This window comes from Capricornis sumatraensis, chromosome 1 (assembly GCF_032405125.1).
Source record: "Capricornis sumatraensis isolate serow.1 chromosome 1, serow.2, whole genome shotgun sequence".
NCBI classification, from domain to species: domain Eukaryota; kingdom Metazoa; phylum Chordata; class Mammalia; order Artiodactyla; family Bovidae; genus Capricornis; species Capricornis sumatraensis.
In genome coordinates this window covers 177,652,500-177,671,451 of record NC_091069.1, presented here as the reverse complement: position 1 = coordinate 177,671,451, position 18,952 = coordinate 177,652,500, and the positions used below count along the sequence as shown (strand labels likewise).

Sequence of the window (18,952 nt, the reverse complement as noted above, 5' to 3'; positions counted from 1 at the left end):
AGTTAGATCAGTGCATTTCGGTCTAATCTTATAACTGTTATCTTTTCTCTCCTATTTTCCATCTTTGAACTTTTAACTGGGAAACTTTTCTTGACTATCTTCTAATCCTTTGCCCATTGCCCTTTTTTGTTTATGTTGGTAATCCTAACTGCTGATATTCTAAGAATTACTTCTCATTGTTCTCTGACCATTTTTTATCTGAGAATACTTTTCCCCTTTCACAGATGCACTTTCTTTGAGGATCATATAGTTTATGTGTGTGTCTAGGCTTGGTTTTTTCCCTGGCTGTTTCTTCTACATTCCTATTTTATCCCCTGTTGTTTTGGACTCTTACGTTAAGGGTTTTTTATAGCTTTAAAAACTGTCCTCTCCTAAGCAAAACACAGGGGCAGAAGGAACCTCCTGAGGCCTAAGGAAAAGGAGATAAAGATATGGACCCATCATGACTCATTAGATGTCAGAGAGAATTGGGTTAAGATAGTTCTGAGCCTTTGCACAAAAAGTATTTAAAAAGTTAACTGGGAGATAAGCAAGCATTTTCATTAAAGATGGGTGCAGAGTATCCAAATATTTTCCCCAGGACATTCTGTTTATCCAGAGAAAAACCTTTCAGTCTCTGTCTGAGGGCTTTGACTCAAAGTACAAGTGCTCTAAAAGCAGGGCAGATGAGGAGTTCAGTATGTTACCTTTCTTGAATCTGCTTTTTTCATTCTATACCTCTTTCTGACTCCTCTGACAAGAATAAGGAGCCTCTCAGATTTAATTCTCCTCAAATAAATGTATATATCATTTTGTTTTCTGTTCTCCCAGAGGACGGAGTTCATGACTGTGGAATAAAGAAGGGGCCCTGAGGGCCTTCAAAACAGCCTATATGTTGGTTGGTCAAAAAGTTCCTTTTGTTTTTTTAAGTAAAAATAAAAGACACGTTTTTCACTTTCACCAAGGACTTTATTGATCAGTGTATTCAAAAAATTCACTAGTTAGTTCTGCTACTTTCTGCTATTTTTCTGGTAACTTCATAAGTTCATCTTCCCAAAACTTTTCATCTTTTTGAGCAAAGAACTGACCCAGGTACCTTTACAATCTTCCAGGGAATTGAAAATCTTTTCAATTAAGAGAATTTTGCAAAGAAAGAAAATGGGACATCTGAGGGTGCAATGAGTGGTTGAATACAGAGGATGAAACAGAACTTCCTAGTCAAGCTTCAACAAATATGCTCATCAAAGAAACATGGGATTTTGTGTTACCCAGACGGAAGATTATGCATTTTCTGTTGACTAACTCTGGGCACTTTTCATCAAGTGCTGCTTTCAATTGGTCTAATCGGGAGCAGTATTTGTTGGATCTAGTAATTTGGTTTTCCAGAAGGAGCTCATAATAGAGGACTCCCTTCTAATCCCACCATATACACAACATCACCTTCTTTGAATGAAGACCAACCTCTGGTGTGGCTGGTGGTGGTTCATTTTGCTTGCCCCACAATTTCACACTCTTGTACAATACCCATTTTCACAATTTGTTTTAAAAATGAAATGCTTTTATTATGTTTAAGTAGAGAACTGCATGCAGAAATATGGTCAAGAAGGTTCGTTTCACTTAACTTATGTGGAACCCAAACATCAAAGCAAGTAATATAGCCACGCTGGTGCAAATGATTTTCAGCACTTGATTTGGATATTTTGAATATGTTGGCTATCTCCCACAAGATGCAATGTTGACTGTTCTCAATTAATGTCTCAATTTGATCACTAAAAACTTCAACTGGTTCATAGAACCATGGATGATCGTCCAGGAAGAAATCTCCAGGACGAAGCTTCGCAAACCACTTTTGACATGTTTGATGAGTCACAGCACCTTCTCTATATACTACACAAACCTAATTTTTGCATTTCAGTTGCATTTTTGCCTTTCTTTACATAATAAAGCATAATATGCCAAAAATGTTGCCTCTTTCTTCCATTTTCAATATTAAAATGGCTACATAAAAATTCACCAATTTTGATAAGGTTTTAAAAAATTTTTTTAATAGTTTATTTATTTACTTGTTTATTTTTGGCTGACTAGTTCTTTGTTGCTGTGTGCAGGCTTCTCTTGTCAGGGAGCACAGGCTCTAGGCGTGCAGACTTCAGTAGTTGTGGCTCGCAGGCTCTAGAGCACTGGCTCAGTAGCTGTGGCACACGGGCTTAGTTGCCCTGTAATACAAGCTAACAAAACTGTTTCAAATGAAGTTAGAGATCACTAAGCACCAGTAAAGCCATTGTACAGAAAAAAACAAACTAACTCAATAGATATCAGCCAACCCAACAGATAATCAACTAATTCTCCCCTTTTCACCCTATGTATTACACAAACCCTCACTCCCCCCCCCCTCGCCACACTACTGTGTACCTCCAAATCCTGAGCCTCTGAGATTTTTACAAAGGAAACTGGCTCACTTCTTATAAGCATTCCCTTCCGCAAATGCTTAGGATTAATGTCTTCCTCTGTTCTGCTTAGTCAGTCAGTGCTTCTCCACTCCACTCTTCCAAATATGTATTAAATCTCTTGTATACTACGGTCTCCTCTCATTCTCTTTGCTCTTGTGATAGAAAAAATAATTCTTTTTTTTTTTTTTTTAACTATCATTTTAGTCGTGTCTGGGGAGGGACAGTAAATAGATGCATGTGGTCAATCTGCCATGTTTTACCAGAAGATTCTCCTAATAGACTATAGTAGAAGGACAGGGCATATTGGTTGTGAGAGGACCAGAGGGAAATGCAACTGTTAAATCTAATATAAATCATACTACCTTTACTGAAACGCACAGTTACATCGCTCATAAACATCACTCATTTCTACTAGGCAGTGAATAATGTCAGGTCATGCTCTCCACTTTTCAATTACGTCCTTCGACTTCTAACCTGGCATCCTGCATACAGGAGGAAATTATTTATTAATCAACTGTAAATCAAGAGTTGACTTTTAAATTATTATTATTTATTTTGGCTACGCTGGGTCTCTGCTGCAGCCCACAGGCTTATATATGGTGTGAGGGATCTTAGTTCTCTGACCAGGGATTGAGCCCAGGCCTCCTCTATTGGGAGTGTGGAGTCTTTTCCACTGGACCACCAAAGAAGTCCCAACAGCTGACTTTCTATATGGCTGTGAACTGTTGATAGAAAAACATATAATTTCTTGCACTTTATAAAAATATTTGTTTCTTCTTTTTAAAAAATCTGCTCAGCATTCCACTTCTGATGTATATATAGTTGAGAAAAATGCTATTTTCTTATATGATCCTGATTACAGATGACTGGTCCAACGTAGGCATTTATTCAAGCCACATCAGCCCTAGTATCTCATACACTTCCAGCCAACTAGATTGGTTCAGGGGTGAATTCCTAAACTGAGTCAGACTTAGCACCTTTAAAATATTTTTCAACTTGGGAATGCTGAAAAATTTAGAGACAATTAATATAAAGTTTCTTATATATTAATATTAGGAGTACAGACTAATGAGTTTCAGGAAAGGAGTTGAGAATGATTAAGCAGAACTTAAAAGCACAATACCATAAACATCTGTTTAATTTAATTGGTTTTAATATAACACATACACACAAACACTCCCTGTATGTTAGTAGTCCTAATAGGAGAAAAAAAGAATATTAAAAAGTTATCTAAAACAAAAAGATACTGAAGCATGTTTCAAATCAAACAATATGCTGGAAGGTTATTTCTATGTAAACAGAATCACTGTTTTATAACTCTGGAATCCAAGATCTAAAGGACCAACAACAAGAAAATCCACAATCATCTACCTACAGGACATCCACTCAGCAACTGGGTCACTTGATGAGAAGCAATGGACCAGGGAAAGAAACTTCTTTTCATGAAACTGCACAACTTACTGGAGTGTACTGGAGAAAAAGAGATTCTCGGAGCTATTTTTCAACTTCATGAGACAGTAAAACAAGCAGGCAGGCAGCAGCCTTCACCTAAGAGGTGGGAAGCCCGAGTGATGTGCTGCACAAAACGATCCTAAGTATGCCACTACCACATCCTAGGAGGCAACACCTTATAGGCTACATTTGAGCTAGAGTCTAAAACTAAAACATCCTCCATTTCTTTAAAAAGAAGACTTTTCTGTTTAACAGAATCAGTGATTACCCCTTTGTTCTTTTGATCCAGAACAGCTTCAAACTGGCGACCTAACTTGTACCATCAAGTAGAAGAGTATTCTCCAGGAAACAGGCAGAGGTGTATGGACTACTATTACTAATCTCAGAATTACACTTTTAGACCAGAAAGAATATTTACAGTTCTAAGCCTCTCATCTTCAAAATCAACTAGAGGTGAAAGTGCATATAGGTTGAAAAATTAGACATGAAAATTGCTTTAGTTTATAAACACACATACCACTCAACACTAGCTAACTGAATAGAGTTTTTAAAGATAAGCAAAGACGATGGCTTATTGCCATTTTCATTATCAAAACTACTCGACTTGTTAAGCCCATTTCTCACCTGGACTACTGCAAAATCCTCCTAACTAGTTTTCAACTTCAGTGCTAGACCTCCAACAAAATCTATTTTCTAGACACTACTAGTCTTGCCTATGTAAGGCAGAAAGGCGACCAGGTCTTTCTCCTGTTTAAACTTCTGTAATGGTTCCCCAGGAAACAGGGTAAAATGTGAGCTCTGTAGCATGGAATACAAGGCCCCTTATGACCTGCTCCCTGCTTACCTCTTTAGCCTCTTCTGCTATCTGAGTTTCCAACATACATTATGCTATTATTTTCTCTGCTTTCAAATCACATTCGGCTGTATTCAGCTCCACAAATGTGCTGTGATCTCCTCTGTACCTGGGCCACTGAAACGCTTTTCTAAGCATAAGACACAGTTTTTAATTACCCAAATTCTCCTATTTTCACTTACTCATCCTTTAGTCATCAGCTGTAACATCACTTCTTTAGGAAGCCTTCCCAGAAATGACATTTTATTCTATCCCGATTATCACTTTCCACAGTTTGTAATTATATGTTGTAGTTTTTTATGAGTGCCATCACAGGACACCATCTGCCTTGCTTATCAACGAGTCTCTGATAACTCACAGAGTGCATAAGATACATAATTAGCAGGAATGTGAAAAAAATATTCATTCAGTCAAGTTGTTATATAAAACGCATAATTTCTAATTTTCTTAATTTTTGCAGTGACATTGATTAAAACCAATAATGAATAACTGAAGATACTTTAAAGTCTTTTTTAAATAAAAATATTAGCTGTCTGTTTAGTAAGGACAATAAGGGATGTAAATTTGAGTAAATAACATTAATATCTCTAGATCAGGCTTTATATTAGAGCTGGCAAAGATCTTAAGGTCACTGTAATTTTTAAAAATAAAAACAGTTTTTTCCCCTTGTATCCTTCTGTTTCAATATGATAGACCAAGCATATATTGTAGCTCTCCCCTCCTACACATTTTGTTCATCATGGAACAAAATCTGCAAGGAATGCCCAAAGATGAAAAGCAATTATCATAAAACTAGAGAGAGAAACAGCAGTTTAGGTTGCAGGCAGGAGAATGCAACTGCAGATAGATTTCTGTATTCACACAAGCATGAAAATGCATACACATCCACATTCCTAACCCTCAATCCAATCCCTCAAGGCCCTGCCAGAGGTGTTAGCTTCCTGGGAGGCTGAATTGGAAAGGGAGAAGAGCCCCAAGAGTAGGAGGAATCAAAGCGCACACTACCCTCCGAACATTTCATCTTTTTTTCTCAGTCTAACTGAAAATTACGCACTCCTAAATATCTCCCTGTAAGTGGGCTACACCAGGGACTCTAGATGTTCTACTCTCAACTACAAAGTTGAAAGCAATTCTCACCAACTTGCTTTATAAATTCAAGGCAATTCTAATCCAAGCATCAACAGGTTTTGTTTTTATTTTTTAAAGTACATGATACGCAAAGTGTAAAATTTATACAGAAGAGTCAAAAGATCCTGAAGAACCACCTGGTACCAGATTTGCTCTATAAGGTATTAAGAATTATAAACTAGCGATTAAGGCAATACAGTATTAACGTAGGTACAGACAAATGAGTCAATTCAATAAACAGAAGAAAACACAGAAACAGATCCTGGCATGGAAAGCTGACAGATAACGGCTAATACTGCAGGTCAGTACGGAAATGATAAAAATTTCAGTAAATGATCTAGGACACTGGGTTAAAAACTAAAAAGTGAAGATAGATCTCCCTTTACAAGTACACAAAAATCACATCCAGACAGTTTAAAGGGTTAAGTTGTAAAACTTTTAGAAAAACTTAAGAAAATATCACTTCTAGTATGGCAAAAATTTCTTAAAACACAAAGTTAAAAAATGAATTGATCAATTTAACTACACCAAAATTAATAATTTATATTCATAAGATACCACTGAAAGGGTGAAAAGGCAGTTTGCAAACTGGAAAACTATATTTAATAACACACAGTTGATGAAAGGTTAGTATATAGACTATAATGAATGTTTAAGAGAAACAACAGAAATCTGGACTAAAAGGTATGTCACAGAAAACACAAATGAATATATGAAAGTAAATTAACATATGAAAGACAATTTCCCAAGTCATCAGGGAAATCCAGATTAAAACCACAATGAGATACCACTGCACACCTCCCAAATTGGCAAAAATTAAATCCCGTAATACAAGAATCTGCAAGGATGTTCAACAATGGAACATGTGTGTTCTGTGAGTGAGAAAGAACATTAAAAAAAAAAAACCAAAACTTTAGAAAGTAATCTGTTTAACATAATTAAGTCAAACACAGGAACACAAACCCTTTAACCCAGCAATTTTACTGCTAAGTATTGAATACATACCTCAGAACCACCTTTAAATCTTTGGCCAGGACCCACACCAATATATTTTACATCCTGACTCAATGAACACACAACTGAAAAGTTTCATGCAACTTTTGCAGTAACTCCATTTATGCTCCATTTCACTTAGTGTCATTCACTACATGTATTTCATAACCCACTATTGCCGTGGTTTTTAACATTAGATGCGCATTAAAATCATCTGAGGTATTAAAAAAGTTGAAAGCAAAACCAAAACTAATGTCCAGGTAAGCTCGTGAAGACTGCTTCAACTGGTTTTTGATGAAATGCTCTGTTGCATTTATGTAAATGCATATTCAGTTTGCTACAAGCCTTACCACGCTACCACTTACCCAAAATGCTGGACTGTCCACACTTTCATTCTGTACTCTTCCTTTCCCCTTTCCAAGGCTGTACCCAAGTACCTTCTAACCTATTGTGAAGCATTCTCCTATCCCAATTTTGTATTCTGCTCTCCACAGGCAAGTAATTTCCACCCTTTGAGCAATTTCTTCTGGTACTAACCTCCATACATTTTTTTTCTAACTTCTTTAATTATAAATACTATGTTTACAGTGCCATTTTTAGGTTTTCTTACTGACATAGTACCATGGAAGATTTAGTGCTCTCCAACACATCCACTTTTTCTGCCTCTTCTCATGCTTCCTTTTTGGTTCATTTCCCAATTTCCTCCTTTAAATTTCACTTCACTCAGCTTTCACTTCACTTCGCTAAGCATGTACATATTTAATTCTCAAACATGCCAAATGCACATGCTACCACTTCTGCTAAATCATTTTAAAAACATACCTCCACAAGTCTTTTCAGTTCCAAAGACCCATGAAATCTTAAAAATAAGAGGAAATTTAGAGATATACATTAAAATGAACAGTTTTTCAACTGTTCAACGATTATATCCTGCCTGCATATCTAAATTCTCTAAGACTTGATTCCATATTAACTATATCACCTCATTCAAATTTTCACCGCTTATGTATTTTCAACTCAAATTAAATGTTTTTATTATTATATACAAAGCACTGTTTTACCTCTCCATGTAAACTTACACATACAAGTGGAAAAATATCTTTACGTACACTTTATTAGCTCTCAGTGTCATACTGCCATGCTTAGTATAATAAAGTAATCTCTAGCCTTTATTCTAAAATCCATTACCAGTTCATAATCCCCTGCATGCATGCTAAGTCACTTCAGTCGTGTCCAACTCTGTGCGACCCCATAGACTGCAGCCTGCCAAGCTCCTCTGTCCATGGGATCCTCCAGGCAAGAATACCAGAGTAGGTTTCTGTGCCCTTCTCCAGGGGATCTTCATGACCCAAGGATCAAACCCATGTCTCTTATGTCTCCTCCACTGGCAGGTGGGTTCTTTACCACCTGGGAAGCCACCCTTTACCACCTAGTATCACCTGGGAAGCCCCCCTCTCCAAATTCTAAACTCCATAAAGCTCTGAAAACCATAAGTTATTTTCTTAGTTTGACACCAAAACAAATTTACTGAATTCAACTTATGTAGACAATTTACAGTCTTTATCCCATTTTGCATGACTAGACCAGTGGTTCTCAACTAGAGCCAACTTTGCCCCATAGAGGAATCTGCCAATGTCTGGAGAATTTTTCAGTTTTTACTACTGGGTAGGAGGTGCTACTTCTAACATCTAACACATAAAAGCTAGGAATGGTGCTTAACATTCTACAGTGCACCAGGCAGACCTCTGCCACAGAGCATTATTTTGCTCCCAAATGTCAACCTTACTGAGGAAGAGAAACACTAGACTAAATTCTGGTTTATGGAAGATACATTAGTATGTTGATTACTGAGTGCTGCCCCAGAAGAATCTGAGGGTGTTACAGAATACATGATAAAAAGACATTATCAGTGCTACTGAAAAGCCAGAAAAGCTCTTAATTCCAAACCAAAGCTACCTCCTGAGACTGGAGACAGGAGACTGTAGACTCTATACTTCCATTCTTCTATTAAGTCTTTCTCAAATATGATTTGCATTAAAGCTGGGAAGCCATGAACTGTGGTCCAAGTCTTAGAAAATGAAGAAGAGGAGAACAGAAATTCACTGGACCTAACAAGCAGGATGAGCAACAACTTTCGTTTTATTCTTTTCTGTTACAGTTTGAAATAAGCTAGTCTTTCTTTCTTTTTTGAATGCACAGCGCAGCTTGCAGAATCTCAGTTCCCCAGCCAGGTGAACTTGGCCCTCAGCAGGGAGAGTGCACAGTCCTAACCACTGGACCTCCAGGGAAGTCCCAAACTAGCCTTCCTAATAGTGCCCACTTACTACCATCAACTGTATGTTTATCGTTTGCACCATAAAAGATATCAGCTTATTATACTTAATTAAAAAAACATCAAAACCAAAACACAGTAACTGAGACTCTTGAAACCACAGTAGCTATTTACCTTTCTCTGTGCTTGAAAATATAGAGATGATTTTATTCCTGGGCTTTTTTTCCTCTGGAACGGAAGGCAAAGGTTTCAAACTGTGATTGGCTGATAAAGGGTCTTTGCCTCCAGTGCTAAAAATGGTACTGCTCATTCGCACCGGGGGCGCCGGAGGCTTGTCTTCCAGTTCTCCGTTATCAGACATGATTCAGAATTATGATACGGCCTGAAACAGACAGGCAAAAAATACAGTTAACAACAAGGTAAAAACTAGTATGCACAAATACAAGTCAGTAATAATCCCCTTCTCAATTTCAAATTTAAAAAAGTTATCCATTTAAAGTTGTACAACAAGAAATGAAATTGGCTACAATCAGGCAATCTCCCCTAACAAAGTTGGTAAATGGGGAACTAACAGAATCTGTGAAAAGTCATATCCTGTTAAAAAGAGGACTAAGATAATTTTTAGAAAGGATGATGACACTGACATATCAGAGAATATTAACTGAATAGTAAGAGTTAAGTATTCCAATGAACAGACAGATAACATGGAGTCTTAAAAAAAAAAAAAATTCCAAGAAGACTATGTCCTGACCAGGCAATAATAGGATATATGTCTCTGACAGGTTCACTTCCAGAGCAGACAGACTGCTTGCTATTAATTAATAAATACCAACCAATAGCCTCCAAATCCGATTCATGTTCACTAGCCTTGTGATTACAATTTAACCCCCATACAAACTTTGGTAAAGCACCAGAACATGCCACTGGTACAGTATGTGGTTTCTCTGAAAATCTGAACATCTAACTACATACATTAGGCCTCTGCAAGTCAGGAAACACTGACAAAAGTAAATCCAGAGTCTGGCCAAACCCTAAGGTTCGGTCATCCTCTGATGCCCTGTCCAGGCTGTCCAGTTAACTCTCCTTATCCACATGGCTAATAAAGTGGAAATGTCAACTTTGTTTACATATACACATCTCTTTTATGTCTTTTAAAAAAAGTAGATTACACACACTTAAAATCAGCATAAAAGAGAAGAGATTCCTAACTTATGAGTTCTGATACCAAACTGTATAGCTAGGAAATAACACAATATCCTCCTAAACAAGATTTTAACTGACAGTTAGATCCTAATTTGAAAATAACACAACTTGATACATGTAAGCCAACAAAACTTTGTATATGTACAATGAAAAGAATGCAACTGGTTTTAGATAAAATTAAAAATAATTAAAAAAAATTTTTATGTAGTCTAAAATGCTAGTATGTGAAGAAAAGTAGATATAATTTGAGAAGAATTGAGGGATGAAGAATTATACCTAATTCCACTCCAAATTTTATAGCTTTTATTTTCCTTGATAGGAGTAGGTTAAACCACTACTGTATAATTTATATGTCATATAACAGTTATTTTTCAGCCTACAAAACAGAAAGAAGGTAAAGGGGAAAATAAACATTTCTGGAGGTAACCAGCTGGGGAAAAGAGAAAGACTGTCTGAAGTGAAATTCAACTACTGGTGATCAAAGAAATGAGGGTGCTTGCTATCTAGGAAGGCAGTGTAGATAACATACAGTCAGATGATTCTTCCAAACCAAACTAGTCACATCCTGTGGATTACTTGATGAACTGATAAACCAAGACAGATGTTCAGCTTTGATGTGACCAAATATTAAGACAAAATAGATTAATCCTACAGAAGCTCATTTTTTTTGCCTTTTTATACAAAAAAGGCAGAGTGTTGAAGATTTGATGTTTTCAAACTACGGTGCTGGAAAAGACTCTTAAGAATCCCTTGGAAAGCAAGGAGATCAAACTAGCCAATCTTTTTTTTTCTTTTTATTTATTTTAACTGGAGGCTAATTACTTTACAATATTGTAGTGGCTTTTGCCATACATTGACATGCATCAGCCACGGGCATACATGTGTTCCCCATCCAGAACAGCCCTCTCAACTCCCTCCCCATCCCATGCCCCAGGGTCACCCCAGTGCACTATCCCTGAGCACCCTGTCTCATGCACCGAACCTGGACTGGTGATCCACTTCACATATGATAATATACAAGTTTCAATGCTACCCTCTCAAATTATCCCATCCTCGCCTTCTCCCACAGAGTCCAAAAGACTGTTCTTAACATCCCTGTCTCTTTTGCTGTCTTGCATATAGGGGCGTCATTATCATCTTTCTAAATTCCATATATATGATTAGTATACTGTATTGGTCAAACCAGCCAATCTTAAAGGAAATCAACCCCAAATATTCATTGGAAGGACTGATGCTGAAGCTGATGCTCCAATACTTTGGCCACCTGATGCAAACAGGTGACTCATTGGAAAAGACCCTGATGTTGGGAAAGATTGAGGGCAGGAGAAGGGGACTACAGAGGATGAGATGGCTGGATGGCATCACTGACTCAATGCACATGAACTTGGGCAAACTCCAGGAGATGGTGAGGGACAGGGAAGCCTGGCGTGCTGTGGTCCACGGGGTCATGAAAAATCGGACATAACTTGGCAACTGAACAACAACAAGCTCGCTTTTATCTTAATCACTAGTTACAATATGGAAACTCCACAATGAGATTTTGATTACACTGTGAATTGCTCCTACTTACACAAGTTAAATTTAAAACCCAGGATAATATAACAAAACTCCAAAATCCAGTTGCATGCATTTATAGAAGAAAATGCACCAAAACATTAACAGTGGCCATCTGTGATTAAGTAGTAGTTTTCAAATTTGATTATAATCATCATAGCTGTGGTTTAAAAAGGATCAATATAAAACTGAGCACAATAATTACTAACTGTAAACTGACTACAACTTCTATCCTTAAGACTGGCTCATAAATGGAACATGACTAAAAACTGACAGTGTGCCTTCAGCTGCATGCTGTCTGGTATTACGGTTATGAGTATAAGTGTGGAATCAGATTGCTTTGGTTGGAATCCTAGTTCTACCATTTACTTAAGTGTGTGACCTTAGGTCTAAGCTGTGCTTCAGAGTTTCTTGGAGAAATGGCTGGTTCTAGACCTAGACAGGGAAAATATTATACAAGATAGGTCTACTGTATCTTACACTGTCAAAAGATAAGGAAGTACTTATAAAGGATGAGGGCATGTCAAAAGGGCATAAGAAAGGGTTCCCAGAATACTAGGATACTGGAATGTTTGGTGCAATAAAATCAATAAACTAATATCAGATTATAATCCGAAGTATAAAATCAATATACATCATTCATATAGACACAAAAACCTGAATACATAAATAAAATGGGGGAGGGGCAAATTTTCCTTACAAAAGAATTCCAAGTAACATATATATAGATACATTCCCTTCTAGGAGTTAGAACTTAACCTCCTGCTCCACCTGAGTGTAGGCTAGACTTGGTGACTCATTTCCCAAGAATAGAGTGTGGAAAGAAGAAAATAACACAGTGGAAAAATCTGGCATTAACCATGGGATCAAGGTTAAGATTGCCAGTGATAAGTCACAAGGATATCACTCATCTTCTGAGCTAATGTGATGGGGAGCACAATTCACCTCTGGTATTCTTCCCCAAACCCGTAACTTCAGTCTAATCATGGGGGAAAAAAAATCAGATAAACCCAAATTAAGAAATACACTACAAAATTCCTAATCAATACTTCTCAAAACTGTCAAGGACATGAAAAACAGACAGAGAAATTGTCCTAGAACAGAGGAATCTAAGGAGACACAACACTGTGGTATCCTGGAATCAAAAAAAAAAAAAAAAAGGCAAAAAAACTGGTGAAGTTCAAGTAAAATCTAGAATTTACTTAGTAATGTATCAGTGTTGGCATATTTGCTTTGAAATAGATTTTACGTCTATGCAACATTAGTATCAAAGGAAGATGAGTGATAGTTATACAGGAAATTTACTATCTTTGTAATCTCTCTGTAAATACAAAATTATTCTAGAATAAGAACTCTATTAAAAAAGGAATAAATAAGTTCCTCAAAAAGTCAAATATAGACTAACCTACCATATGACCTAGCAATTCCACTTTTATGCCTGAGAGAACTGAAAACATATGTCTGCACAAAAATGTGCATGTGAATGTCCACAGCAGCATTAATTGTAAAACCCAAAAGAGGAAAGAAAAACAAAATATTAACAGATGAACAGAAAGACAAAACATATCTTACCTATATTACAAACAAAGGAATACTGTTTGGCCACAAAAAAGAATCAAGTAGTGACACATGCCGTGTGCGCTGTGCTTAGTCATTCAGTCGTATCCAACTCTTTGCAACCCCATGGACTGCAGCCCACCAGGCTCCTCTGTCCATGGGGATCCTCCAGGCAAGAATACTGGAGTGGGTTGCCATGCCCTCCTCCAAGGGATCTTCCCAAACTAGGGATCAAAACTAGGTCTCCCACATTGCAGATGGATTCTTTACCATCTGAGCCACCAGGGAAGCCCAAGAATACTGGAGTGGATGGCCTATCCCTTCTCCAAGGGATCTTCCTGACCCAGGAATCAAACCAGGGTCTCCTGCATTGCAGGTGGATTCTTTACCAGCTGAGCTACCAGGGAAACCGATATATGCTACAACATGAAATAAACCTTGAAAACATAAATGAAAAAAGCCAGACACAAAAAGATCATAAATCATATGATTCCATTTATATGAAATGTTCAGAACAGGGAAATCCAAAGAGGTAGAGAGTATATTGGTGGATGCTAGGGTGTGAGGGGAATGGGATGTGACTTTGTGGGAAATGAAAATATTCTGGGATCAGACATTAGTAATGGTCACACAACTTTATGAATATGTTAAAACCACTGAATTGCACACTTTAAAGATACATTTAAATGTACATTTAAAGATACATTTAAATGGTACATTTCAGATATGTGAATTATATCTCAATTTTAAAAAGGAGTTATCTACCTGATAAAGATTATGCAGAGTTCCAAAGAATAGCAAGGAGAGATAAGAAAGCCTTGTTAAGTGATCAATGCAAAGAAACATGGAGAAACAACAGAATGGGAAAGATGATATCTCTAAGGAAATCAGAGATACCAAGGGAACAGTTCAGGCAAAGACTGGCACAGTAAAGGACAGAAATGGCAAGGACCTAACAGAATTAGAAGAAATTAAGAAGTGCCAAGAATACACAGAAGAACTGTACAAAAAAGGACTTAATGACCCAGGTAACCACAATGGTGTGATCACTAACCTAGAGCCAGACATCATAGAGTGTGAAGTTAAGTGCGCCTTAGGAGGCATCACTATGAACAGAGCTAGTGGAAGTGATGGAATTCCAGCTGAGCTATTTCAAATCTTAGAAGATAATGCTGCGAAAGCGCTGCACTCAACATGCCAGCAAATTTGCCAAACTCAGCAGTGGCCACAGGAGGATGGGAAAAGGTCAGTTTTCATTCCAATCCCAAAGAAGGGTAATGCCAAAGAATACTCAAACTATTGCACAACTGTGTTCATTTTACATGCTAGCAAAGTGATGCTCAAAATACTTCTAGCTAGGCTTCAACAGTATGTGAACAAAGAACTTCCAGATGTACAAGCTGGATTTAGAAAAGGCTGAGGAACCAGAGATCAAATTGCCAACATCCACTAGGTCGTAGAAAAAGCAAGAGAATTTCAGAAAAACATCTCCTTCACTAACTACACTAAAGCCTTTGACTGTGTGGATCACAACAAACTGTAGAAAATTCTTTAAAAGATGGGAATACCAGATCACCTCACCTCCCTCATGAGAAACCTGTATGCAGGCTAAGAAGCAACCGTCAGAACCAGACATAGACCAATGGACTGGTTCAAAATTGGGAAAGGAGTATGCCAAGGTGGTATACTGTCACACTGCTTATTTAACTTCTATGCAGAGTACATCATGTGAAATGTTGGGCTGGATGAAGCACAAGCTGGGATCAAGATGCCAAGAGAAATAACAATAACCTCAGATATTGAGGCAGATGGTAGCACCCTTACAGCAGAAAGTGAAGAGGAACCAAAGAATCTCTCGATGAAGGTGAAAGAGGAGAGTAAATAAGTTGGCGTAAAACTCAGCATTCAAAAAACTAAGATCATGGTTCCAGTCCCTTCACTTCATGGCAAATAGATGGGGAAAAAATGGAAATAATAACACACTTTATTTTCTTGGGCTCCAAAATCACTGCAGATGGTGACTATAGCCATGAAATTGAAAGAAGGTTGCTCCTTGGAAGAAAAGCTATGACAAACCTAGACAGTGTATTAAAAAGCAGAGACATCACTGCCTACAAAGGTCCGTATAGCCAAAGCTATGGTTCTTCCAGTAGTCATGCACAGACATGAACCGAACCGTAAAGAAGGCTGTACAAAAGGTACAAAGTTAAGTTGCTCAGTCGTTGCGATCCCATGGACTGTTAGCCTACCAGGCTCCTCCGTCCATGGAATTTTCCAGGCAAGAGTACTAGAGCGGGTTGCCATTTCCTTCTCCAGGGGATCTTCCCAACCCAGGGAATGAACCTGGGTCTCCCACACTGCAGGCAGATGCTTTTACCAGCTGAGAAGGCTGAGCACCGAAGAATTGATGCTTTCAAACTGTGGTGCTGAAGACGACTCTCGAGAGTCCCTCTGACAGCAAGGAGATCAAATCAGTGAATCCTAAAGGAAATCAGTCCTGAACAGTCACTGGAAGAAGTGATGCTGAAGTTCCAAGACAGGCTACCTGATGCAAAAAGCCAGCTTCTTGGAAAAAAGCCTGATGCTGGACCAGACTGAGGACATGAGGAGGAGGAGCAACAGGGGATAAGATGGTTGGATGGCATCATCAACTCAATGAACATGAGTCTGAGCAAATACCAGGAGATAGTGAAGGACAGGGAAGCCTGGCGTGCTGCAGTCTGTGGGGTCGCGGAGTCAGACACAACTGAAAGACTGACCAACATAAATATTAATGCTATTCCTATTGTGGTATTATTTATAGGAGTCTACGCAAGAAGTTGGAGAAAAGAAAAGAGGACTTAAATTCTTCTCCAAGAGTTCATAATCTACTGGGAAAGGGCAGCACATACATATTTAAGTTAGGTTGCGTCTTTTACCAACATCTGTTTTCAACACATGAATATTAAAAGCCACTCTGTTTCTTCAACGTAGCAGTTCTCAAACATTTTGATCTCAAGATCCCTTCACACACTTAAAAATTACTGCAAATCTCAATTTTTGTTTATCTGAGCTAGAGCTGTCTATATTCAAAAGAGAAAATAAAATAAGTTATTTAAATATTTATTTCATTTAAATAACATTTTCATGAAAAATAACATTTTCCAAAAGAAAATATATAGAGAAAAGTGGCATTAGCTACCATTTCTGCAAATCTTTTAAAAATCTGGCTTAGTAGAAGACACTGGATTCTCATATCTCCTTCTGCATTCAATTTGTTGTGTTATGTTTCAGTTGGAATATATAAAGAAAATCTCATCTTACACAGACATGCAACTGGAAAGGGAGCATTTTAGTAGTTTTCAGATAACTGTAAACATTCGTGATACTACACCAAACTCAACCTTAAGGTTGGCTATGGACTCTGAAATCACAGGAATAAATTTTTTGTACCCTGTTACATTAAACCCATTGATTTTTCTTTGACCAGACCTTTTTTTCTTTTCTAATATTTACTTATTTGGCTGCAGCGGGTCTTAGTTGCGGTGTACAGGATCTTTAGTTGCTGCATGTAGGATCTAGGTCCCTGACCAAGGATCAAATCCAGACCCCCTGCACTGGGAGCATGGAGTCTTAGCCACTGGACCACCAGAGAAGTCCCTGAATGGATCTTTTATCCATTTTGTAACGTCATGGATTGATTATCTGGAAAATACTGGCTCAATTATTAAGATATTCCAATATTAACACATTTGATTATATAATAAAAACAAAATCACATTCATTAATATCACCACTGGTCTCATCAGAAAAGTCTAAGTGTTGGGAAATTCTCAAATTCAAGAAAGCAAATACAAGCTTTCTAAAATTCTAACTTTCATTTGAAAATTTAAGTTTTATCAATTCAGTTCAGTTGCTCAGTCATGTCCAGTTCTTTGTGACCCCATGGACTACAGCATGCCAGGCTTCCCTGTTCATCACCAACTCCCAGAGCTTGCTCAAATTCATGTCCATCAAGTTGGTGATGCCATCCAACCATCTCATCCTCTGTCGTCCCCTTCTCTTCCTGCCTTCAATCTTTCCCAGCATCAGGGTCTTTTCCAATGAGTCAGCTCTTCGCATCAGGTGGCCAAAGTATTGGAACTTCAGCTTCAGCATCAGTCCTTCCAATGAATACTCAGCACTCATTTCCTTTATGACTGACTGGTTGGATCTCCTTGCAGTCCAAAGGACTGTCAAAGAGTCTTCTCCAACACCACAGTTCAAAAGCATCCATTCTTTGATGCTCAGCTTTCTTTATGGTCCAACTCTCACATCCATACATGACTACTGGAAAAACCATAGTTTTCACTAGATGGACCTTTGTCAGTAAAGTAATATCTCTGCTTTTTAATATGCTGTCTAGGTTTGTCATAGCTTTTCTTCCAAGGAGCAAGTATCTTTCAATTTCATGGCTGCAATCACCATCTGCAGTGATTTTGGAGCACAAGAAAAGAAAGTCTCTCACTGTTTCCATTATTTTCCCATCTGTTTGCCATAAAGTGATGGGACTGGATGCCATATCTTCTTTTTTTGAATGCTGAGCTTTAAGCCAGCTTTTCCACTCTCTTCTTTCACATCCATCAAGAGGCTCTTTAGTTCCTCTTCGCTTTCTGCCATAAGAGTAGTGTCATCTGCATATCTGAGGTTATTAATACTTCTCCCGGCAATCTTGATTCCAGCTTGTGTTTCTTCCAGCCCAGCATTTCTCATGATGTACTCTGCATAGAAATTAAATAAACAGGGTGACAACATACAGCCTTGACAAACTCCTTTCCCGATTTGGAACCAGTCTGTTGTTCCATGTCCAGTTCTAACTGTTGCTTCTTGACTTGCATACAGATTTCTCAGGAGGCAGATAAGGTGGTCTGGTATTCCCATCTCTTATTTAAGAATTTGCCACAGTTTGCTATGATCCCCACAGTCACTTTGGCATAGTCAATAAAGCAGAAGTAGATGTTTTTCTGGAACTCTCTTGCTTTATATTCTGTCACATTATTCATTTTCAAGAAAATTTCTGCCAAATATCCAAGTCTGAACAGCCAGAGTTGTTCAGTGGGTCTGTCATTCTTCCAGATAAAAACGGTGGTCCAGGAAAAAGGGCTCAGTAACATAACTGGTAAGACAACCATTTCATACTTCATAAGAAGCTTATGCATACTTCCCATTTTGCTAAACAAGATACTTTAAATGAATGAACTGTGTTTTACCCACCACTGCTTTTGCATCATCAACACATATGTCAACACTGTAAAAAGGCAAAGAATACCTTAGTATTACTATGAAAAAAAGTTTTGACTCACAGAGCCCCAGGGTGCCGCAGACTCCTCTTTGAGAACTGCTGCTTCAGTGTGCATCCCTGTTCCATGCTTCACCTTCAGACTCCCCTTTGAGAACTGCTGCTTCAGTGTGCATCCCTGTTCCATGCTTCACCCTCAGACTCCCCATTCTTTTCTAATGTGCTACTGAGGCGGCAGAAGACCCATATTTATTTCC

The 18,952-nt window shown here is 38.0% G+C and overlaps 1 protein-coding gene across 1 annotated transcript in view; it reads right to left on the bottom strand.

The window, feature by feature from the left end:
* Positions 1 to 18,952, bottom strand: part of PAK2 (p21 (RAC1) activated kinase 2) — an 85,569-nt gene that overhangs the window by 31,995 nt on the left and 34,622 nt on the right. The window contains exon 2 of the mRNA XM_068988009.1: positions 9,299 to 9,506. Coding sequence (XP_068844110.1) covers positions 9,299 to 9,485 — 187 coding nt within the window. The 5' untranslated portion in view covers positions 9,486 to 9,506. The remainder of the gene's footprint in view (positions 1 to 9,298; positions 9,507 to 18,952) is intronic.